Raw genomic sequence first — 25,934 nt, forward strand, 5'->3', positions numbered from 1 at the left:
AGTTGGACGCTCAACCAACTGAGCCACCCAGGTACCCCTGACTTCTATGCTTTTCACCTCGGCTATATTCCTCTCTTTCCTGTCGGCCTTTATCTCTTCTGTTTCCTATTGTTTCTCTCAAGGATTTTGCTTTTTGCTGTAAATGGACTATCCTTTTACAAACACCACCAATTAGTTATTCCTTCAAGCAAACATTTATTGAGCAGCTACCATGCATAACACAAAAATAAATGAGAAACAGATTCTAGTTTCAAAAATCTTCATCTATTAAAGGATGTAAGACATAAAAACAAACAACTATAACATTTTAGAAGTTGGCACATACCATAGGAAAGGAGGTCAAGAAAAATTGCCATGATGTTCATAAAGAGGAGAAATTCTACTTTTACTGGTCTGGTTGTTTTCGTTGTTACTAAATGCTTCAATGCTGCTCTGTCACAAAAGACTTTTATGTAACTACCCTAGATGCAGACACATAAACTCCAGATGCTTACAGACTTTAAAAAGCATATGTATGGATAAGAGAGGTCTGCTCAGCTAAGCAACCAAATGTGTACATGATTAAAATCTAGAAGATCTGATTTTAGACTTCCCTAGTTACAGTCCTTTACCTTTTATGCTTCTGAACATGGGCTTGACAGCATACAAAATCCAAAGTTCACATTGTATTTATAAATGAAATCTGTTACCTAGGTTGGTTTATTTTTTTCAGATTGTAAGGAGAAAGCCAAGATGCAAATCTTAATGCTTTTCCCTTAGAGGCCTGAAAGAAAATAAACCAACAGATGCATTTTTAAACATAACGCGAACCTTGGTTCTTTCACAGTTGGTGCCTTGAATCTCGGGTAATTCTCAACCAAGTGTCACAGAGCAACGCTGGTGGGTAAAAAGACCTTTTTAAATCTCCCCATGGTTTTCAGCAGGGTAATGCCTGTCTACTGACAACCTGTGGTCCAGGATCACATCAATGTTCTCTTTCTGCTACTCATCTATACAATAGGCTAGCCCATCTTCAGTTCTAATCTGGAAAACATCCCATTGGGCTAGTAAAAAAAAACTTCATTTTCAAGGATTCTGTTTATAAAGAAATGTGCTTAAAGATGCATTCAAAAGCATAATAACTCAAATGATCAGACAAAGTAAGCAAAGATATTACCTTAATATGCAATATTGCTGTTCCTGGAGGATGAGCATCTGTTATTGATCTTAGAAGTTTTCCACTGGCCAAATCCCACATCGTGATCTACAAGACAACTAAATGCTTCAAAAACCAATTTATTGCTCTTTTTTGGACTTAAGTATCCTGCCTTCTGGCTGAAATAATCCATCCCTGGTCTATAAACATGCAGGCAAAGAACTATGAAGTTGAAACATAATTGAAGATTGCAGATCCATTAAAGCACAGGGCCTTTGTTCTGTCTTCATCTTCCCTTCATCCTGCCCAACCTACTTTTCCCTTCAGATTTTAAATATTGCTCTTATACTGAGACAAGTAAAAAACTTCTTTAATGAGTCAATCTCTTTAGCAATGGTAAACCTTATAGGAAAGGCTTACTGCCAAACTAACTAGTGATGTAGAAGTCAGAAGATGAGAAAGGCCAAACCTTACTGCTAGTTTCATAAGTAGAAAGCAATACCCAAAGAGCTATCCAGTAACACAGCGATGAGAAGACAGAAAGCAGAATATAGTATATTTAAAAAGCAGCAACAACTATCTACACTACTCTAAGGGAGTAAATTTTGGTGTCACAGTCAGGTTGGTTTATAAAAGCTATTTACTTGTAAATATGGATAAAATAAAGTTCACGTTTACCTGTCCCTTAGCAAAGCCACAGAGAAGTCTTGAGCAGTCGTTGTTGATACTGAGGGCAGAGATGGCTCCATACTGACCTCCAACACTAGTGTTCCCCAGACAGAGTCGCAAAGCTTGATTCTGATCTAAAAAACAACATATAAAATCAGGTGAAAGAAATGAAGAGTGAAAAAAGTATAGTATTAGCTTGTTTTTAAAGACTTGGGAGGTAGCAACAATCACAAGAACCGTATGATGAAGCTACATTCATTTTAATGTATTTACTGAGTGTCTACTAGATGCTGGGCATTGAGTTAGACACTAAGAATGAAGAAAAGGGGAGCCTGGATGGCTCAGTCGGTTAAGCATCCGACTTCGGCTCAGGTCATGATCTCGCAGTTTGTGAGTTCGAGCACCATGTTGGGCTCTGTGCTGACAGCTCAGAGCCTGGAGCCTGCTTCAGATTCTGTGTCTCTCCATCTCTTGGCCCCTCCCCTGTTCATGCTCTGTGCCTATTTGTCTCTCAATAATAAATAAACGTTAAAACAATTTTAAAAAGAAGAAAAAACCAGTTATCTACAAATAAGCATAATGTAGAACATGCTAACAATAAGTGAAAAAATCCATAAGTATCTGTAGGTCTTTGAACAAACCAACTCTTTCATCTGTCTCATTCTACAATTGTATTTCCTGCTGTTTTCAGGATGCGAGGTTATAGAGAATACCATCTTTTAAAGTAGCTCTAAAATTTCAAATATCAAAATTTATTAATTTGGAATTTGGCTGAAATTTACATTTATATTATCCATGAAGAAAAGGTTTCCTAGGGAAATTAACAATGCAAAGAAAATTACAGGGTAAACATTTAAACTACTTATTTTTCAAGCACCAACATTTGATATGCTAAAAGCAAATAATTCAAATCTCTACTAGATTAAGTTACTTAAGGGCAAAGATCTTGCCTCAATCACCTCTGATTTTCTCCAGGAGGTACTTAAATTTATTATTTAATAATTAAAAGAAATTCCTCTAATGTTCTCATAGGCAATGCTTATTTTGTATAGAGTTCATTATTGTACCTACTTGAAAACAATGAAATAAAAAATTTACGAAGTCACACCTACAGGGGGGCCTGGGTGGCTCTGTTGGTTAAGCGTCCAACTCTTGATTTTGGCTCAAGTCTGATCCCAGGGTCATGGGATCGAGCCCCCTCTGGGCCTCCACACTGGCGTGGAACCTGCTTAAGATTCTCTCTCCCTCTTCCTCTGCCCCCTTCCCCACACGCACCTGTGGTCCCACATGCTCATTCTCTCAAAAAAAAAAAAAAAAAAAAAAAGGCATATCTACAAATTTTAACTGTTTGGGGGAAAAACTCACCATATTTGCACAATCTGGAGTTCTATGACCTCATTTGGCAATTGCTTGTGCCTCCCTTAACTACTTACATGCTACTCTCTGGAGGTAAGTATGTCTTACTTCCACTATTAGACTATGTTCTCTCTAAGGGCTAAGATCATGAGTGAATTAACATTCCCAGAATACCAAGCCTGGTGCCTTGCACTCAAGAGACACCTGACAATCATCTGAATAGCTTCCACATTTGCAAATCTTCTGTCTGTAAGGGTAAAACTAATTACCAGAAAGACCCTAAAGATACTCATTCTCAGATCTAGGTGGTAATACCATGTAGACCTTTTGCTTGTCCAAAGCGAATACTATACAGTTTTCTGTGTTCATAAACTGCGCAAATAGCAATCCTCACCTACCAAAGGAGCTCTGACACAATTAATGGATGTATCATATCTGACACACAGAAAATATTCAGTGTTTTCTGAAACCATCTTATTTTTTTATGTTTTGAAAGTTTTTATTTAAGTAATCTCTACACCCAACATGGGGCTTGAACTCAGAACTGAAGAGCTGCATGCTCTTCCGACTGAGCCATCCAGGCACCCTTGAAATTATTTTAGATTTCAGCCTTCTAAGATGAATATTCAAAAAGGAATAAAATTCATAAATATACAAGGTCTTATGTACTTAAAAAGTCATTATCTTTACCCACATCTAGAATTATTATAATTACTGATTTTTCCCCTTACTTTTTCTTTACTTAAATTCTTTTCCTCCCTCTCCCAATTTGATGCAAATTATTAAAATGTCCTTTATTCAGTTTTCCCAGCTCTGAACATGACACCTCATTTTATTTTACTTTACTGAAACTGCCTGCCTACAATAGTGTTTTCCATGATCTTATCTTGTCAGGGCTGCCTTTTACAGTTAGTGGATTATCCATGTATCTTATTTTGCAAACTGTCCAGACAGGATGGTTGGGCAACAGTGTTCTATATATATATATACTCTATTTGGGTCCTGCATGTAGGCAACAGACGGAATGAAAGGAAGACAAAGACAGACATTCCTTATCAGCCTCACAAAGAAGCCCCTTAAGTCTGGGCTACCTGCCTTCCAGGTACAGAAAAGTGATTGAATAGCATCCTGCTGGGATCCTTTGTGCTTTGAGATCCAAACTGTACACATTCTGATCCACCAATACTTAAAGATACTACTGCTTTCAGATTTAGCAAAGTTCACACATTAGACTATTTTAAGTATTCTTATAACTCAAGGAGAGTAAGAATAAAATTAAAGAAAACGATAAAGAATTACCATACCATTAAGAGAGGAAATAAAAAGAGGGAAAGAAAAACTTCTAGATTAAAAAACCCAAACAGGACTCTCCTTTCCTGACTATGGATCCTGCGTACTAAAAACCAGCTAAGAAAGGGGACCAAATTATCAATGTATGTATGTATGAAGTTTACATCCCACAGGACTGTGTTAATGAAAGCATTCTCAACTTTTTCCCTTGATTTTTACAACGCATTCATTATCTTCATAATGTTCCTTTATATGGTAAGCATGGCAGTGAGGAGATAGTGTATAAAATGTAACCTGGTTTTTAACTCCACAAAGATATTTATTAGTTCATATTGCTGTCTTTATACATTCTATATTTGTGGTACCAAAGTAATAAACCTATCAAGCAATTTAGATGAAATTCAGAAAAGGGAGAATTTCTGTGTAAAGTAGAAACCAGAATCTCACGGGAGAGGTTTCTTCTACTGAGGTAACTAAACATTCTTTATCCCAGATTATTCTGGACACTTCTGGGAAAAGGTATTTGGTAAAAATAAACATAAAACCTCTTCCAAACACTTGAATTCTAAAGTTATATGGAAAGAACAGAAGGATCTGGACAGAAGTAAGAGATGAAAATCAGAGCTCTCCATATTGCACTCCCCCAGGGGGGCTCTTGATCACCTTAATTTTTAAGGAAAAATTCTATTTTTCCCTATTCTCGAAGTCTGCTTTGCCTATTGTTGGGAGAAACCATTAAATTAGCAGTACATCTAATTTCATTTACAGAGCCAAATAAAATCACATTTGGTTGGCATTCTCAACTTAGTTTTCAAAAAAACTTGAGTGGGTCCTTATAAAGCAAATAACTCCAGGCAAGAAATATGAAATGAGACTATCAGTTTTCCCATAAACTTCACAGAGTTGGCACAGTTTAAATAAGAAAATGCCTGTGAAAAATGTGAAAACTATCAAATGGTACAAATGCAAGGAATTATTGTGAATGATAATAGCTTGCCAATTAAGACAACATGAAGTCTAGTTATCACAAACACTGCAATGAATTATATCTGTTTATTAGTATATCTTTCAAAGTATACTTTGCTTAGGGCAGATCTCCTCAGCATATTCTGGGCTTAAGAGTAACGTGCTAAATAGCAAAGAAAAGCCACAAGTAATGTATAAAGTCTGTAATAGCCATAAAATCTAAATCTGAACATACTTCAAGAGAATTTCTGCTCTTTCCATATACCAAAATTAACCCCATCCTCTATTTCTCCATCCCTAATTTGTTTTAACTAGTTCCCAAAGACCTTCAAAGAAGGAAATAACTAGATCCTAGAAGAAATCAAGTTTAATTGTGTGTATAGAGCTCTCTTATTGCCAGCATTCACCATTCTTTAATACTACTCTTTTCTTACCCTTTGTGCATATTAAAATATTCTCTAAGACCAAAAGAAAAGAGAAGAGGTATTAGAAAATATGTTTCATCAATGATCATAAAACAGGTGAAGCACTTTACCTGTCCTCCACCTAACCAACACACAGAATTGGGAGTGCTCATCCCCTCTGGAAAGCTCACTGAAAGAAAGAAGCCCAGGATACAGAGAAACCCCATGGCTAACTGGCTATCATCTAGAATGATGACGCTTACAAATAAGTTAGCAGTGTTCATTTATAAACCTGCTCATACCACCATAATGTTACTGGATTTTAAAAACTTAATTAAACAATACGTTAACTGATGAAATACAGTGACCAAAAAAAAAGTTGTTTCCATGAAAAGTAAATTAATGCTCACAAAAAAACTTGGTAAAGGTGTTTCTTTGAAAATCTGTCCCGTAATAAGATGTGGACAACTGGAGAAGATTAAAGAGTTGTTTTGTAAAAATCTGTAATTTTGCACTCCTCAACTGATTCACAGGTGCCTAAGCTTTTACCATTTTTTCTTTTAAGTAAAAGTGCAAATTTTATATGACTCATTACTGATGCAGGTTATTCCAAAAAAGAGCCTCAGACTTCCAACTGGCAGATACAAACTCAAAGAAAAGTCTTTGGACTGTATCAAAGGATTAAGGAGAAAATGAATATTTGTATATTTTCAATTAAAATAAAACACTGAAGGTACACATATCTTTATAATTTTTAACAAATCCCTGCTTTAACCAGTTTGTTAGCTGGATTTTTTTTAGTAAGCAGTTCATAAAAGGGCACCAACTGTAACTGACAGCATTCTCTTTCAACACTAAAAAGGTCAAAAGAAAAACAGTAACTCATGCAAACCAAAATTACTATACCTTTTCCTTTGAATCCATGGAGAAAAGATCAAAAGAAAGAGAAAAGCAAGAAATCAGTCAAAAGTTCAGAGAAAAGACAGGTAAAATTTCAAAAGTATAAGTGACAACCTTTAGTTATTTCTGGGAATGATACTAAATGTGATTAACTGATTTACGATTACATCCAGATATTGGTTATGGCAAAGAGAAAATGCACAATATTCAAATTATAGTACAATAAGTAAATCCAAGTCCAGTAAGTTTGGTAGAAATAAAAACAACTTCAAAAAGATAATCTATGAAAGTATACTAACAATCCCCCAAAATAGGAAACTAAGAGCCCTGGAATAGAGACACATCTTTACAAAGATTTGAATTTTTGAGATCCTGTATAATAGATAAGAACCAAGATATAATAAATATCATATACCTACAGTCCGTAAGAATAGGCAACATACATCACCTCTAAGAAGCTTATAATTATCACTATTTTAATGACCCACCTCTAGTCCAAAAAGAAACTAATGTTACTTAAAACAAACATAATTCTTCTGCTACATTTTTCCTACAATCACCAAAGATATTTAAACAAGACCAGATTTAACCCGACCTCTAATCTAGACACTTCATAGTATCATTATTCTGACATTTGTTACTGCCATTAAAATGAGTTTCAATCCATTTGTTAAAGCTCACTGTTCAAATAATTTGATTCTACAAAAATAATGACAAAAAGTTAATAACTGCATGCTTAAAACCCCAAAGCATAACCAGAATATTATCATTCTTTCTCGAAATATTCACTTTGGCATACTTTCTCTTGCATGAGACTGTAGAGAGAGATTACTGTTTCATCATATCTACAAGAAAGCTGTTGAGGGGCGCCTGGGTGGCTCAGTCAGTTAAGTGTCCGACTTCAGCTCAGGTCATGATCTCATGGTTCCCGAGTTCCAGCCCCGTGTCGGGCTCTGTGCTGACAGCTCAGAGCCTGGAGCCTGCTTCGGATTCTGTGTCTCCCTTTCTCTCTGACCCTCCCCTGCTAGAGTTCTGACTCTCTCTCTCTCTCAAAAATAAATAAACATTAAAAATTTTTTTAAAAAAGAAAGAAAGCTGTTGAAACCTAAAAAAATTAAGAAGCAGGCCCAAGGAAATTAAGGAGACAGTAGCAAAAGACATCACATACTCTTCTGTTGGTTTTTAAAGTATTCATTTGTCGCAGTAGCTTTACATGGGTTTGCTTATAAACAGACACATATTCCTATAACTTTGTGGTAAAGAAGGGATGTCAAAGCAGACAGAGTTGAGGAAAAGTGAGCATTAGTAAGCAAGAACAAAAAAATCAACTTGCATTCTGCTGACAGACAAACATACACATTATACTCAATCCTCATTCATCTTAGTTCTTCTATTCTTTTCTTCATATATCTTGGAATTTGCCTCCTTTTCTCTCAGGACAGACTTGCTGAGAATGGTGAGAATGCACTGATGTAGGATTCAGTGTTTCTTAATTCTTAACTTGGCTCTGTGCAAATCTCTCAACCTCTCTGGTTCTCACCCACCTCATATGTAAAAGAGGACTGACCTAAAAAGTAAGATCCTTTCCCCAAATTCTTTTGATCTAACACCAATTCTGCTCCCAAAGGAAAATAAGCATTCTTACACCTGACAGGACAGCAGGTGGCTAAAACTTCCTAGAAGCAATCAGGTTATATCACAAGTGTTTAAAATGTTCATACCCTAATTCATTCATTCATTCATTCATTCATTAAATGTATAAAACCTGGGAAAAAAAAAAATGTTCTGACCTTAAGTAATTCTACTTTTAAGAATTTGTCCTAAAGAAGTAATCAGGTGGACAAAAATGCAGTTACAAAGATGTTCATTGCTATACTGTTTGTTTAGAAACAACCTATAGTAGGAAATGGTTAAGTAAATTGTGGTGAATCCATTTAAAAGAATACTGTGTAGCCATTAGAGATGATGTTACAGATGAATATATAATTACATGGAAAGATGTTCATTATAACAAAAAGCAGATTACAAATTCACATGATTCCATTTTAGATGTGTACATATACACACACACGTACAAAATAAAAGATTAAAGAGCCATATAGAAATGTCAGGGATTATTCCAGGATGCTGGAATCTGCTATTTTGTATCTTTAATCTTTTGCTCATCTCAATTTTCTACTATAAACACGGATTATAAAATAAGAAAAAAATTATTGAAAGAATCAATTCTAAAGTACTCTCAAAAGAATTATATTTTTGTGTCCATTCTTCCTACCTCCAAACAATAAAGCTCTATTTAAATCAATCACCTTTGAAAAAATCGCATAATTTAGATTATTTGTAAACAGGAATTCAAATTGTTATGAATAGGAATTCAATATTTACAAGTAGGAATTCAAAAATTGCTCAAAAACAAGGGAAAATAACCAGTTTTTCATTCATACGGTAAATAATGATGTAAGCCCCACAGAGATCAAATTGCAGTACTGTTATTAAAGTATTCCCAGGTGATCCTTCTACAAATCCTGTAGATTCCTTAATAAAATAGTGTTATTGGGAATTCCATTTAGGAGAGATGCAAAAGACTTAAGATTCAGAAGAGAACAATTAAAACTGCCAGACAAATATTATCTAACAGTTTTTAAATTAAAAAAAAAAAACAAAAAACAGAAGAAAATGTACTGCTCATTGTACTAAATTCAAAAGCAAGGAGTAATGAAACTAGGGTTATTTCATCTCAGGTAGAAAAAGAAAGAGAAAATACTTAAGACTATCATCTAACATAGAAACGAATGAATGTTATATTCTCAACCAACAAACACATGTGATTATGGGCTAGAAAATTTTCAATTTAGAGGAATTTACAATGTAAATGAAAAAGAACTTATTGTCAGTTTGAGTTACTAGGAAAGCCTGTGAATCTCTTTTCCTGAAGATCTGCTAGAATATGATTTAGAATCAAAAATCATCACCACCACAAACTGAGGCAGACAAGATGACAACCCAAGGTCCCTTTCAACTTTATATTCTTTCTGTCTAGGTCTGTAGAATCAAAAGATATGATATGATAACTTATAAATTCTTAAAGAAGAAAATCAACTTGCAGTGAGCAACAAAATGAACTTGGGTCAAGTAATTTTAACTATAAAACTACTGACTGCTACTTTTCAAGTCTTCCTGTTTTTGTTTTTGTTTTTCTTACAAGAATATAAAGTTTACAATTAAACTGTTATTAAAAGATATAAAATATAAAAGGATACTTAACATTCACAGTAAAGAAAGTACTTAGAAAATTTACCAAATATTAAAGCCAATCCATGAGATGTACCCACTGCTATCAGACTGGACACTGCCTGGGAACAAAAGGGAAGATTACGTTTTGAGATATTACATCGAGGATCTTGAAACAATGCGAGTTGAATTTGTTGGTTTTCTTTCCTCTAGGCACCAGATGACATACCAACTATTATAAATAAGGAGAATTTCATCTAGGAGGCAAAAGGGGAAATGAAACTCAGGACCTTTTATTTCTGGGAATCCCTCTAAATTTACTCTAAGGGTAACAATATCAAAATATCATATGTTCAACATTATAGGCAAAAACACACCACTTCTATTCTAAAGCAATTTAAAAAAAAAAAAACTCAGAGGTCCAGACAAAGTAGGAGGCACTTATGCTACCCAACCAAGAGCCAGCTATGAGGTGTGGGAAAGGGGTTGATAAAGCCCTTCAGTTTATTCACAGGAGCTAAAAGGCACCAGAAATATTCAAATTTCAGCCCACTTCCTCACCGATTAACTAACTAATAAGAAAGCTACAGGAGGCAGCTGGAAGTATTCAAGAAAAGAGGGCACTAGTGTGCTTTCAATATCCCCCGTTCTCTATAATCGCACCACAGATTTACTATTTGGCAGGCCTGGCAATGGAGTTCAGAACTATTAAGTGTACTATTTACCACAAAGTGATTTCACCAAATGCTGTGTTCCACTCCCTTGTAACCAAAGGGAGGCCAAATCACAGAGGGAGCAAATTTACTTGGGCATGGGAGGACCACATATAAATAAACCTGGAAAAGGCTAACCATTATTCCATTATATGGAAGAATAACAATACACTAGAAAGAGAACATTCAATATGGAAAAATGTTAAACCTGATTACTGGCAGTAAATGACTTATGAATTTATTATCATAATAATTTATGCAATAACTCTGAACATTAGAAGAATAAATCTAAGAAAACCCAATGAAATAGAATGCTTACCTTTAAAGGATTATTTAAAGTGTACTTACAATTGCTGTAGGCAAGCCAGCATCGACTTTGTCCTAAGTGAAATTAAAAAAGTATTTGAAAACATACTCTCATTTTTAAACAGAAAATGATATAAGCCCCTCTCTTTACATAAACTTTAATCCAAATCAATTCAGATAAGAGATGGGATCCTCATTTTTGCCCCCAACTAAGAGAAACCACAAAAGTTGTACAGACCAAGAAAATATAAAGAGCATGAAAGCAGATCATTTTATTTTACTAATGGTAACAAATGCTTTAAGAAAGGCATGATTATAAATGAAAACGTAAGAAGAGAGAGAGGAAAGAAGTCTTATTTTCAATAACATGGATACACTCTAAGTAGTATAGGTTACAATGACAGGAGTACATAAGGATTTTAAAAAAGGGAAACATGCTACAGATATTCTTTCTCTAAGCTTCCTATCCAGCAAATTATCTAATAATCCTTCAATAAAACCCAAGCTGGGTGTATTCAGTCAGTTCAAGCAAGCATCAGAAAATTAAAAATTAAGTGCTGGTCCCAGCTCCATACCAGTAACTCTATGACCTAGGGAAAGTCACCTAAACTTCTGGGTATTAGCCTCCTCATCTGTTAAAGGAAATAGCAAATAACGCCCTATGTACCTCAATAATTTGTCCTGAGGTACAAATTATATGTAAAGTATCATATAAATGTCCAGTTATCTATTTAATGCTTCTATAGCTTTAAATAGTAAGAGCTTACAATAATTAGCACCATAGTAGCAAAGAGCTTTCATGTACATGTATTACACTATTGACTCTCAATCTGCAAGAGATAGATAAAACATGTATTATTCTGATTTTCCAGACTAAGAAAACAGAGAAGTTTTAAAAAGTGTACCTGACTTGCCCAAGATTATTCAAGAAGTGATAGAAAACTATGTCTCAAACTCAGAGTACCCAATTCCCAGACCTGGCTCTTTATATCATTTCTATAGATCTTTTCTATGTCTGTCCCTGTCAATGTGGTCGATTAGTTATTATAATCTCTCAGAAGGCAGAATCAATTTTATCCAACTTTACAGAGTGTCCTGGGAACTAACTCAAGAAACTTACTCTAGTGCGTGGGAGTATGAGGAAGAACAATCACAAGGCTGCTATGTTCAATGCTCTGGATGGAGGATATACCCCACTCTGTATAGATATGTGTATGTAAAGTACACCTAACATGCTTGACAATTAAGATGCATACAATAAATATCTGATGAATGATTGATTTGTGTCCTGGATAGGGAAAAAGAATGAAAGAGCAGATAAAAAGCATACTATATTCAAAATGGAACCTGAATAATGAAATGAGAAGTCAGCTTCCTTTAAAAGCCAAAAAACCAGGGGTGCCTGCGTGGCTCAGTCAGTTAAGTGTCCGATTCTTGGTTTTGGCTCAGGTCATGATCTCACAGTTCTTGGGTTCGAGCCTTGCATCAAGTTCTGTGCTGACGGCGTAGAGCCTGCTTGGTATATGTGCTGCCGAAGCAAGCACAAGCCTGCTTGAGATTCTCTGTCACTCCCCCACTAGCTCTGTCTCTCTCAAAATAAATTAAAAAAAAATTTTTTTTAAGCCAAAGAAACAGACATATGCGAAGCACTAGAGATTACAGAGTTGTAGTACTGGTGTGGCAACATCTTAGGGTAATGATTCTCAAAAGCCAGGCTACCTTGAAATCACCTAAGATACAGATTCCTGTTATACTGTTAAAACGCAGATTCCTATGCTATACTACTAAGATTCCAATTAAGCACGTTTGGGTGCTCAGGAATCTGCATTTCAGTCAGTACCAGGAGATTCTTACACAACGGACGCATTTCGGAAAAAACACTGTGCTAAGGCATCTCTACTACCTTAGGCGATCATAAAAGTGATAAATACCCTTTGAAATTAGTCTAAACAAATTTAAAATACAGTCATCTGTCATAGTACTTTCATTTGTGAATCAGAAGTTCACAATTCCAAAAATTCCATCTCTCCTAACTGTTCTCTATGCGTATGGACGACAAAGCCATTGTGAGCAAGGCCCCAGGCAGCCCTAATAACACCACTATCCACATGGCTGAAGGCATCATTGAACAACTATTCAGGAGAGATGCCCAAAAATAAAACTAGCTTTACATGTTAACACACCGAACATCACAGAAAAGCATACAATTTAAATTGAGCTGGTAATACAAAATTAGGAAGGCAGAGTATGAAGACTGTCATAGGAAAAGCAGTTTTCATTTTAACAGACCAAAGGAGCTCAGCCATAGCAATGAAATAAGAACAGAATGCAAACACTCTGGGATTTATTAGAATTTTTCCCTCCTCTTCAAGAGGGAGAAGAAACCCTTTTAAATAACAGATTTATCTAATCAATGTTCAGCGTCTGAGTTTTAGTTCAGTCTCCATTATTCAAAATATTTTTAAAACTGCACAGGTGGGTCAAATGACTGTTCTGGTTCATCTTGATCTTGAAAGGAATGAATTTCATCACCTACATAAGGATTAAATTCAGAAAACGTCATGGAAATGTAATCCTCAACAGGTGGTTCCCATTCTAGCAAATATGAGTTACTCTCCACCTAAAAGAGGAAGGACAATTGCCCAGGTTTCCTCCATTGCTTGACTATCTATTTAAATTGACTTCATGATATATAAGCTGGGTCGGGGTATACCAACTGCCAACAGAGGACACTTTTTCTTATTTTTTCTTTTTTTGTTTGTTTGTTTGGTTTGGTTTTTATACGAGCTTTCTCTGATAAATATGACAATTGCAATGCAGTTATGATGTTGTGATGCTACTCCTGTATCAATCTCTTACCCTTTTGGGAAATCAAAATTTTGTCCAAACTGAATTTGCAAAATACCAATTAAACTCCATAAAAACATTAAAAAAGTCAAAGTTCCTGGGACATGAATATGTCACCGTGGTCGCCATCATCATCATCATCATCATTATACATAAGATCTATACAATGAATTCAGAAAACTAAAATTGAAAGACTACATAAAATTATAGGCTCTGAGGTCAAAGAAAAATTTGATAAAGCCTACCAGAATCATCATCTATTGTCTTGATGGTCTATTAAATATTTTTGCATGAAATCAGTGCTCTAAAAAAAAAAATGTTCAAAAAAGACCGCAGATACTCTGTTCTAACCATTATACTCTGGCCACATTCACCAATACCACCCCCATTTCACAACAAAGCAGCACTACAGTTGGAGCCAGAAACCCCAATTTTGAGTAATTATTCTGCTATCTCCAAACTCAATGATGTAAGACAAGTTAATAGTTAATATATCACCTTTCTGAGTCTCTCTTCTCATTTGTAAAACAGGATATGGCTTTCCTTACTTTCAAAGTTGTAAGAGTAAATAAAATAAGGTACATGAAAAGAGTTTTGTGAATTACAAAAAAAAAATCACTCAGTTGTAAAAGATTCTGATCAATCATTTCTCCATATGAAAAGACTAAAAAAAAAAAAAAAACGAGCACTCTAACTCAACCAAATACACAAGATGGCAACTAAACTGAAAAGGAATTTAAAGAAAAGGCAGATAGTGTTCCTTTTAGGCTTGCTGCCATATTTCATTTAGGCACACCAGAGACTCTGAGCAGACCTTTATTTCATGGCTGCACTAATTTCTATGTCAAGATGTATAGCCATGTCTTATGAGTCAAAAACAATCACACAAAACCCATGAAAGCCAGATTCTATTTTTTTTTAAGCCTCGGGCCAAGAGAAGTGCTGTGCTTTGTTTTATGCTCATTCCTGCTTCATTATGCCATTGCAGGTTACAAAGCTGGGAAAGAGAACAAAATACTTACAGCTGCAGACACTATCTGGGCAGAAATTCCCTTCAAAAGTGAATGTCGCATAACTGACCCATGGAGTGAAAAAGAATCAGGTAATTTCTTCTTCCTAAAAGAAGGGGGGGAAGCATTTAAGAATATTTAAAAAAAAAAAAAAAAAAAAAAAAGTCTTTTTTGAAAGACCAAAAAACACATAAAAATAAGGAAAGCAGAAAACAACACTGAATGTAATTTGTAGCTCTGTTTGCAAAGAGGCACTGAGAGCCTGACAGTCCTAAATTAAGATGTTGTACTAAACCCACCTTGAACCCCAGAGAAGCACAAGTAGGAAAGTGAATAAAGCCATCACTCCTTTTTCATTGATTCAAACTGTTCCTTCCTCACCTAAAATATGGCAAGAGGTTTTACTCCTCACCAGAAGGTTGCCTGCCCTGCCCTACTTGTCTACATTACCTCTCCCTTCCTTCCACCTTTGCCCACCTTTCTGGCCTTTCTATCTGTAACTGCCCTCTCTCATTCTTCAACCAAGCACATCAAATTCCACACTCCTCTCTGCTGCTCCTACTAATAGTACCTTTCACTTACCCAACTCATCAGCATTCAAAAAATAATCTCATCCTTTACCAAACACTGAGCACCTCCATCATGTGACTAAAAGTATGCTTCAGGCATACAAAAATAAGAAAGGCAAGATTCCTACTCTCAAGGACCTCACAGCATAGCTAGAGGGACCAATAAGTAACTCACTCTTAAAAGATAAATGTTAGAGGGGTGCCTGGGTGGCTCAGTCGGTTGAGCGTCCGACTTCGGCTCAGGTCATGATCTCACGGGTCATGAGTTCGAGCCCCGCGTTGGGCTCTGTGCTGACGGCTCAGAGCCTGGAGCCTGTTTAGGATTCTGTGTCTCCCTCTCTCTCTGCCCCTCCCCTGCTCATGCTCTGTCTCTCTCTGTCTCAAAATAAATAAAACATTTTTAAAAATTTTTTTAAAATGTTAGAAAATAACAATGGATAAAGCACTATAGAAATGAAATAAAGAAGAGTTTAATCCTATTTATTGGGGGGATATCAGGGACAACTATAGAAAAAAAAGATGTCTGATCTAGCCTTGATAGACAACCAGGAGTCTGGCAGGCAACAAAAAAGCACAAACAGAAATATGAGGATGTCAATGTGTGCTGTGTGTGGAGGGAATGTAAGTACCCAAAAGGCACTGACCAGCAGGATGGGAGTGGGGGTGCTTAGAGATTAGGTCAAAATAGTGAGCAGGGTCCAGACTAATGCTACGCAAAAGAGTTCTGACATTAAATGAGACCAAAAAATAAAGACTATATATATATATGTATGTATATATGTATATATATACATATACACACACACACACACACTCTTTTTTAGTATAGTTGACAATTTACATTAGTTTCAGATGTACAACTTAGTTATTTGACAATTTTATACATTGTTATGTTCACAAGTATAGCTAGCAGCTGTCCCATTCCATTGTTATTAGAGTATCACTGATTGCATTCCTTATCCTGTGCCTTTTATTCCTGTGACTTATTCATTTAAAAATATCATAGGGCCGCCTAGGTGGCACAGTTGGTTAAGCGTCTGACTCTTGATTTTGACTCAAGTCATGATCTCACAGTACAAGAGTTCAAGCCCCATGCTGGGCTCAGTGCTGACAGTGCAGAGCCTGCTTGGGATTCTGTCTCCCTCTTTCTCTGCCCCTCCCCCACTCACAAGCACACATGCACGTGCACGCACGCACTCTCTCAAAATAAATAAACTTAAAAAAATCATTTAAATTATCATGGTTCCATACAAATACTGAGATTTTGTTCTATTTCTATGAAATGTGCCACTGGGATTTTGATAGGGATTGCACTGAATCTACAGATGGTCTGGAGAAATATGGACATCTTAACAATATTAATCCATGAACACAGGATATTTTTCCATTTATTTGTGTCTTTAATTTCTTTCACCAATGTCTTATATATAATTTTCAGTGTATAGCTCTTTCATGTCCTTGGTTAAACTTATTCCTAACTATTTTCTTGTTTTCGATGATACTATAAATTATTTTATTCCTTTTTCAGATATCTCATTGTTAGTATTTAGAAACACAACTAACCCCAATTAGCCAAAGCAATCTTGAGAAAGAAGAACAAAGATGGAGGCATCACACTTCCTGATTTCAAACTATATTACAAAGTCAAAACCAAAACAGTATGGTACTTGCATAAAAACTGACACAGAAACCAATGGAAAAGAACTGAGAGCCCAGACATAAACAGTTATATATACAGCCAACTAATATTTGACAAAGGAGCCAAAAACACTCAATGGGGAAAGAATACAGTCTCCAATAAATGGTGTTGGGAAAACTGGGTAATCACATGCAAAAGGAACTATACCCCTATTTTATATCACTCACAAATTTTATATGAATTAAGTGGATCAAAGACCCAAATATAAGACTTAAGCCATAAAACTCCTAGAAGAATGCATAGGGGAAAAGCTCCTTGACCTTGGTCTTGAGGGCAATGGGTTTTCTGTATATGACACCAAAAAAGAAAAAAGAAAAAAAAAGGGGGGCAACAAAAGCAAACATAAATGAGACTGTATCAAACTAAAAAGCTTTGGCACAGCAAAAGAAAATCAACAAAATTTTAAAAACCCATGGAATAGAAAATATTTGTAAACCAGGGCACCCTGGGTGGTTCAGTCTACTGAGCATCTGACTCTTGATTTTGGCTCAGGTCATGATCTCACAGTTAGTGGGATCCAGCCCCACATCAGACTCTGAGCTCACAGCACTTAAAAAAAAAAAGTGCTTAAAACTTAAAAAAAAAAAAAAGAAAGAAAGAAAGAAAGAATTTATAAACCATTTATCTGTAAAAGGTTAATATCCAAAATATACAGTAGTTCTCCTTTATCTGGTTTCAGTTACTTGTGGCCAACCACAGTCTAGAAGCAGATAATCCTTCTTCTGAGGTATTGTCAGGTGGTCAACAGTAGCCTAACCTGATGTCAGGCCTTCATCCTTTACCTCACTTCATCTCATCACAGAGGCATTTTATCATCTCAAGTCATTGTTAAGAAGAGGGAGTACAGTACAATAAAATATTTCAAGAGACCATGTTCACATAACTTTTATTACAGTATATTGTTACAATTGTTCTATTTTATTATTGATTGATTATATATAATCTCTTACTATGCCTAATTTATAAATTAAACTTTATCATAGGTATGTACAAAAAGAAACATAGTTTATATAGGATTCAGTGCTATCTGCAGTATATACAGGAAGAAACATAATTTATATAGGATTCAGTACTATCTGCAGTTTTAAGCATCCACTGGAAGTCTTGGAATGTATTCTCAGTGGAAAAGTAAGACTACTACATACGGAACTCTTATACCTCAACAGCAAAAAAAACCCAAACAACTGAAGTTAAACACAGGCAGAGGATCCGAACAGACATTTTTCTGAAGAAGACACACAGGTGGCCAAAAAGCATATGGAAAAATGTTCAGCATCACTAACCATCAGGGAAATACAAACCAAAACCACAATGAGATACTGCCTACGGGGATGGCTATTATCAAAAAGACAAGAGATCACAAGTATTAGTGAGGATTTGAGAAAAGAGAATCCTTGTGTACTGGTGGCAGCCACTATGGAAAACAATATAGGGGTTACCCCCAAAATTAAACATAAAATTACCATATGATCCAGAAATTCCACTTCTGAGGATATATCAAAAAAAAAAAAAAAATCACTATCTCAAAAAGATATCTCCACTGCTGTGTTCATTACACCATTATTCACAATAGCCAAGATATGGAAATAATCTAAGTGTCCACCTTCAAACAAATGGATAAAGAGGTGAGACAGACAGACAGACAGAGACACACAGACACACACACACACACACACACACACACACATTATTCAGCCATGATAAAAAAAGGAAACCCTACCATTTGCAACAACATGGATGGACTTGGAGGGCCTTATGCCACATGAAATAAGTCATACAGGGAAAGACAAATACTATATGATCTCAATTACATGTGGAATTTTAAAAAGCCTACCTCATAGAGGCAGAATAGAACAGTAGCTATCAGGGGCTGGGGAGTGAAGGAAAAGTGTAGATGTTGGTTAAAGGGTACAACCTTGTACTTGTAAGATAAGTTCTGGGGATGTAATGTACAGCATGATGTAACAGCATTATCTAACAATAATGTATTATATACTTGAAAATTACTAAAAGAGTAGATCTTAAATGTTCTTACCACAACAGAAATGGTAATTATCTGAGGTAATAAAGGTGTTAACTAACCCTATTGTGGTAATCATTTCACAATACATAGTATATCAAAGAATCACATTGTACATGTTACATTTAACCAATGTTATACATCAGTTATATCTCAATAAAGCTGGAAAAAAAAAAACATTTATCTATTTGTAGGAGATAGTGATGGACAGGTAAATATATCCAGCAATGGTCCCTATCCAACAAGAGTTGACAACCTAAAGAAGACAACACTAATACAGGCAACATTTAAGAAAGGAAAAATACACATGACTTTATCAACATTAAAGTTACACATGAATTCAATAAAGTATTTACATTATGCTTCCTCCACTTCTCTTTCCTTTTCATGTGCTCTCCAAGAATTTGGAAGGTGAAAAGCAGCCAAAATGAAGTTATTTAGGGTTAGAAATCTTTTTCCCAAATCTTGAATCATTTTGTGATTCTCCTCTGAACCCATTCCAAAGGAATGAAGGAATGCTGGAGCTGACCTGAGAGTGGGAGGAAGGGGGTGGGGAGTGCAGAGAGCACAGGGTGACGAAATGAACCTAGCTCCATGTTTCCACCACAGACACAGTGCCGAGTTTGACCAATGCTTCCTCCGAAGGCTCTACTGCTTCCGGAAGTCCCTGGCTGTTATTATGGCTTCCTGCTGGGGGTGCAGAGGACAGTGGTCATGGCATGCACCTTTTCATTATTCTCTCCCCTCAGTAGTGCCAAAATCTTTAGGGTCTACTAAGCATATTATTTCCACCCAAGTGGGCCTTCCATTCCCTATGCAAAGGCTTCAGCAGACCATACCACACCAAAGAGAGATTTACATTTTAAATGATCAAATATTTCAACTATATGCCAGTGTGATTTACATGAATACCTACCGTTTTAAGTTGGTCCTGTCACCACTATCTGAACTTGCCACAGACGAAGTATCATAGGAGTGGGAATCAATAGTATCAATGTTTAACAATGTAGGGTCCTCCAGAACAAAAGACTCCTCTTCATCATCAGTCTAAATTGGAAGAATATGGATCAATAAACTCACAATTCCAAATACCCTGTAAGTCAGACAAGCATAAATGTGTTCTCTAAAATGCTCACATGCTTATTTCTGCTTTTCATCTCTTTTCCAAGCATTGTTATTGACTAGAGAAGCATAGAAAATTAATTTCCAAATCTAGATAGATATCTGTCTCTACAAAGAGTTCGCTCCAAAAATTTCTTCCTTGTAGCAGGAAGCAGCAGAAGCAGTTATGCAAATTATTGTTAGCAGCTAAACACTTCTTAAAATTCAAACCCGTAAATAAGCTTTACTAGTTAACTAACAGCCAGTAGCTAATTAGAAGAAAACAAATACTACCTGACTACAAATAGTATACCATGAGAAATAGGACAAACAAAAGAAAAGCATTCTGGGTTAGGAAAACCATAAGGGACTCTTAAAAACTGAGAATAAACTGAGGGTTGATGGAGGGGTGAGAGGGAGGGGAAAGTAAGTGATGGGCATTGAGGAGGGCACCTGTTGGGATGAGCACGGGGTGTTGTATGGAAACCAATTTGACAATAAATTTCATATTAAAAAAAAAACAAAACAAAAAACAAAAAAATAAAATAAAATAAAAATAAAACAGTGTGAAAAAAAAAAGAAAGAGCATCTGCAAACACAGTGATTTCATAAGGTGAATTTTACTCCTAGAAAAGGAAGAAGTCCCAAATGACTGGAATATTATGAGGAGTTAGAGTGATCCTAGAAAGATAAGCTAGGACCAAATTATAAAAAGCTTTATATTCCATGAGCCAAGTGACAGCAGGGCCTATGTCCTCCTTGTCTACCACTATATCCCTACTGCCCAGTACAATGTCTGGCATATACTTACTACTCATTCATCTACTGAATTAGTGTACTGTATATAGTAGACAATAGGAAGGAAACCGAGATGTTTTAAGAAGTAGGCACACATGATGGGACCAACGTTTTATAAAGATAAATGGGGCAGCAGGAAGATGGATGAGTGTAGTCAGGGAAACTGAGACAAAGAAACTATTAAGAACCTGTAACAAGGTAGGGGCACCCGGGTGGCTCAGTTGGTTAAACATCTGACTTCAGCTGAGGTCATAATCTCGTGTCTTGTGGGTTCGAGCCCCACATCGGGCTCTGTGCTGACAGTTCAGTACCTGGAGCCTGCTTCAGATTCAGTATCTCCCTCTCTCTCTGCCCCTCCCCCACCCCCACGCACACGCACGCACTCTTTCTCTCTCTCTCAAAAATAAAAAATAATTTAAAAGGAACCAGTAACAAAGCTATTGCAGTGTCAAGGGAAAAGAAAGAGGAGGGCGCCTGGGTGGCTCAGTCCATTAAGCATCCAACTTCAGCTCAGGTCATGATCTCATGGCTGGTCAGTTCGAGCCCCACATTGGGCTCTGGGCTGACAGCTCAGAGCCTGGAGCCTGTTTCAGATTCTGTGGCTCCCTCTCTCTCTGCCTCTGCCCCACTCGTACTCTGTTTATCTCTCAAAAATAAATAATAAACATTAAAAAAAATTTTTTTAAAGGCGGGGAGTGGAGCTTAAGAACTCGTCAGAAGAGGTCAAGAGAAGGAATAATGAAAGAGACATTACTGAGAAAACCCAAAGTCCCTGGCTACCATTTTTTTTTTTTTTTAACGTTTATTTTTGAGAGAGTACACAAGCAGAGGAGGGTCAGAGAGAGGGGGAGACGCAGAATCTGAAACAGGCTCCAGGCTCTGAGCTGTCAGCACAGAGCCCAATGCAGGGCTTGAATTCATGAACCGTGAGATCATGACCTGAGCCAAAGTTGGACACTTAACGGACTGAGCCACCCAGGTGCCCCCCCCCCCCCCACTACTATTTAATGGCAGGGGATGGGAGGTGGGGACGTCAGGGGGAAATCAAAGAGGATTCCAAGGTTTCTAGCTTGAACAACTAGGCAAAAGGTAATACTTCTGAGATAAAAAGCAGAATAGCAGATAAAGCAGAATGAGGAGTTCAGCTTTGAACAGGTTGATTCTGAACAACAGACATTAAAGAAAAATGTTCTGATCATACTCCTCTTTCAGCTGGACTACGTTCTGCCTTACCACTTCCATTAAAACTCATTATCTCCACTTTCTCCACCATTGCTAGCCACTACTACCTTTGCTGAAGTTACCAGCCAAATTCACAGGCCTATTTTCAGGTAACGTGCCCTTGTCCCCTTGGCATCATTTAACACTACAACCATTCCCTCCCTACTTCTTGGAACTTTCTCTTCCCTTGGCTTCCAGTGCATCCCTTTTCTGCTACTCCTCCCAACTTACGAGGCCTCTTCTACCCGTCATGTTCTCTATTTTCTGATCAGCCAAACCTTTAAATCATGCTATTCCCTGGGATTATATTCTTAGCTCTCTTCCTACTTCGCACACTTTCTATATGAGCAAGCTAATCCCTACTTATAGCTTGAAGTACTATGTCATGCTAATGACTCCAAAATCTGCATCTTCAGTATCAACATTTCTCTTGAGGTTCAGGCCCATATTGCCAACTGCTTTTCATATATCTACACACATGCACACACACCTGCTAAAAACAAGATTAGAACCACAAGGAGAGACGGTCTCTTGAGAGCCGGACAGAGGTGGGACAACTGCCTTAGGAAAGGAAAGGAAAGAACTCAAAAATTAGAACTGCAGCACCAAGAAGCAAGAGAGCTAATCAGAATCTTACCTGATTTTCTTAAGCACCCTGAGGATGTAATTAAAGCAAACAGATCCATTAAATGAAGCCAGGGTTGAGGACTTACAAAATACATGAAAGAAAAAATGAAAGAAGAGAACTGAGCTTATCAATAAGGCTGAATTTAAAACTACTACTACACAGCAGAGATATTAATTTTCCCACACTGATGCATAAAATCTACATAATCCTTTCAAATTTCATTGTGTGTCTGTGTGTCTGTATGTGTAAACTAATAAAGTGATTCTAAAATTTACATGATGCAGAAGACCAAGAATAAGCAAGGCAACCTTGAAGAACAACACCAAAGATCTGAAACTACTAGTTATCAAGACCTATCATAACAAACATTAGAATGTGGTATTAGGGCGAGTATAGAAAGACCAATGGAATCAGACCCACACAAAAATGATCACCCGATTTAAAACAAAAGTGACACCACAGAAAAGAATATTTTTTTTTCAGTAAATGGTGCTGGCTCATACCTCACACCATCACACACAAAAAATTCCAGATGAATCACAGACCAAAGTTTAAAAGGCAGAACAATAAAGATATTAAAACAAGATAGTATCATCATGACCTCAGAATTTTCAAAATTTTCTCAAAACAAGACACACAAAAACACTAACCATAACAGAAAACCAAAATAAGCTGAACTACATTAAGAACTTCTGCTCATCAAAAGAAACCATTAAAAGAGTGAAAAAGTAACCCACAGAATGGAAGAAGATATTTGTAATACATATACCTAATAAAGGGCCTATATACATCACATGTAAAGAACTCCTACAGGGTGCCTGGGTGGCTCAGTCGTTTAAGCATCTGACTCTTGGTTTCAGCTCAGATCATGAGTTTACGGTTTCATGAGTTCGAGCCCCACATCAGGCTCTGCACTGGCAGGGTAGAGCCTGCTTGGGATTCTCTCTCTTTCCTTCGCTCTCTTCCCCTCCCCTGCTCATGCTGCCTCTGTCTCTCTCAACATAAACAAACTTTAAAAGAAAAATTTTTTTTTTAACGTTTTATTTATTTTTGAGACAGGGAGAGACAGAGCATGAACAGGGGAGGGTCAGAGAGAGGGAGACACAGAATCTGAAACAGGCTCCAGGCTCTGAGCTGTCAGCACAGAGCCCGATGCGGGGCTTGAACTCACGGACTGTGAGATCATGAACTGAGCCGAAGTCGGCCACTTAACCGACTGAGCCACCCAGGCGCCCCTAAAAAAATTTTTAAAAAGAACTCCTGTAAGCTTAAAAAAAAAAAAAAAGTGAGCAAAAGACATGAAAAGGCAATTCACAAAAGAGATATCCAAAAGCCCAAAACCTATGTCAAAATACCCAATTTCATCAGTCTTCAAAGAGAGAAATTCAGATTAAAACAATGATGTGATACCACTGTACATGGATACAGTGAAAAAGAGAAAATTCAAAAGTTGATGAGGCTATGGTATTCAGCACTCTCATATACTGCTGCTGGAAGTATGTATTATTCCAACCACTCTAAAAAAACCTAAGGCGGGGCACTCAGCTCAGTGGGCTGAGTGTCCGAATTCGGCTCCGGTCATGACCTCACAGTTCGTGAGTTAGAGGCCTACATTGGGCTCGCTGCTGTCAGCACAGAGGCCACTTCAGATCCTCTGTCTCTGTCTCTCTCTCTGCCCTTCCCCGACTTGCACTCTCTCTCTCTCTCTCTCTCTCTCTCAAAAAGAAATAAACATAAAAACAACACCTGCAGCAATATCTACTAAAGCTGAACATACCCGTATCTGACGACCTAGAAATTCTATTCCTAAGTATATAACCAACAGAAATGTGTGTGTATATATATATATGTGTATAAACATACCTAAAGACATGAATAAGAATATTCACAGCAACTTTTCATAGTAGCCAGAAATTAGATATTATACAAATGCCCGTCAAAAGTAGAATGAACAATGGTATACACATAATATAAAGAGTTTTATGTATGGGAATGAATAATTACATACAAAAATATGAGTGAATCTAATAAAATATGGAGGAAAACAGATCAGACACACAAAAGCACATACTGTATAATTCCATTTATATGAAGTTCAAAGCAGGCAAGCTGATCAATGCTAGAAGTTAGAACTGTGATTATCCTCGGCTTAGGTACTCAAGGGGCACAAGAAGAGGTTCTGGGGTGTTAGTGATGTTTTATTTCTTCATCTGGATTCTAGCTGCACAGGGCATTCAATTTGTGAAAATTCACCAAACTATACACTTACAATTTGTGCACTTTTTCTATATGTATGTTACACTTCAATAAAAAGTTCAAAATAAATTTCTGGCTGCACAGTAGTAATGAAGTGAAGCAGGAATTTCCCAGACTGGAAGACTAGGAAGGATGAAGAGACTTGGTCCTGATTAGGCCAAAGAATAGGTTTAATGGAAGAAAAAGGAGGGGAGGTGGGGAGGTGGGGAGGTGGGGAGGTGGGGAGGTGGGGAGGTGGGGAGGTGGGGAGGTGGGGAGGTGGGCAGGCGGCTATGGTGAAAGAATGGAATTTCACAACTAAAAACCTCAGAGGTAGCACAGTTTCAAATGATGACAAGGCCTAGTAACATTATTTCATACCCTAAATTCTGAGATTTAGGATATCTCAATAATCTCTAACTTTCCAAACTATAACATATCTTGGATGCCCATTTCTTCCCAGCTTCTCTTCAGGTTGACATTAATGAACATTACTGAATACGTACACCCACATATCACATATCCTGGAGCAAGTGCTTACTTACACTTTGCATTTTTGCCCTTTCCATTTTGTCCTTTTCTAAAATCATTTTAGTACTTTCTCCCCCTGTAGTCTTCATAATGTTCTACAACTTAAATTTTATTTTTACTTTCACTTATCCACCTGCCTAGCTCCTTGGAGGTGTGAAGGCTAGCCAAGTTGCAGTCCTATGTCTCTCCCAAAGTCAGAGACAGTCATACGACATTTTATAATCCTGGCATCTAACACTATGATCCAAATACCTGAGGCACCCAAATTACTACTGAGGATGATAACAGTATTATCTTCTCAGTAA

The 25,934-nt window shown here is 36.8% G+C and overlaps 1 protein-coding gene across 4 annotated transcripts in view; it reads right to left on the reverse strand.

The window, feature by feature from the left end:
- The window catches only part of VPS8 (VPS8 subunit of CORVET complex), a 250,782-nt gene that overhangs the window by 212,379 nt on the left and 12,469 nt on the right, over positions 1–25,934 (reverse strand). For all 4 annotated transcript variants that reach the window (XR_013557963.2, XR_013557964.2, XM_060639415.3 and 1 more), the window contains exons 4-9: positions 20,032–20,162; positions 14,840–14,933; positions 11,013–11,045; positions 10,019–10,073; positions 1,814–1,938; positions 1,157–1,243 (exon numbers count right to left, since the gene is read on the reverse strand). Coding sequence is in view for 2 of the 4 variants with exons in the window: in XM_060639415.3 (XP_060495398.1) it covers positions 1,157–1,243; positions 1,814–1,938; positions 10,019–10,073; positions 11,013–11,045; positions 14,840–14,933; positions 20,032–20,162 (525 nt within the window). In the remaining 2 variants the exon portion in view is untranslated. The remainder of the gene's footprint in view (positions 1–1,156; positions 1,244–1,813; positions 1,939–10,018; positions 10,074–11,012; positions 11,046–14,839; positions 14,934–20,031; positions 20,163–25,934) is intronic.

Source organism: Panthera onca, chromosome C2, assembly GCF_046562875.1.
Source record: "Panthera onca isolate mPanOnc1 chromosome C2, mPanOnc1 haplotype 2, whole genome shotgun sequence".
Classification (NCBI taxonomy): domain Eukaryota; kingdom Metazoa; phylum Chordata; class Mammalia; order Carnivora; family Felidae; genus Panthera; species Panthera onca.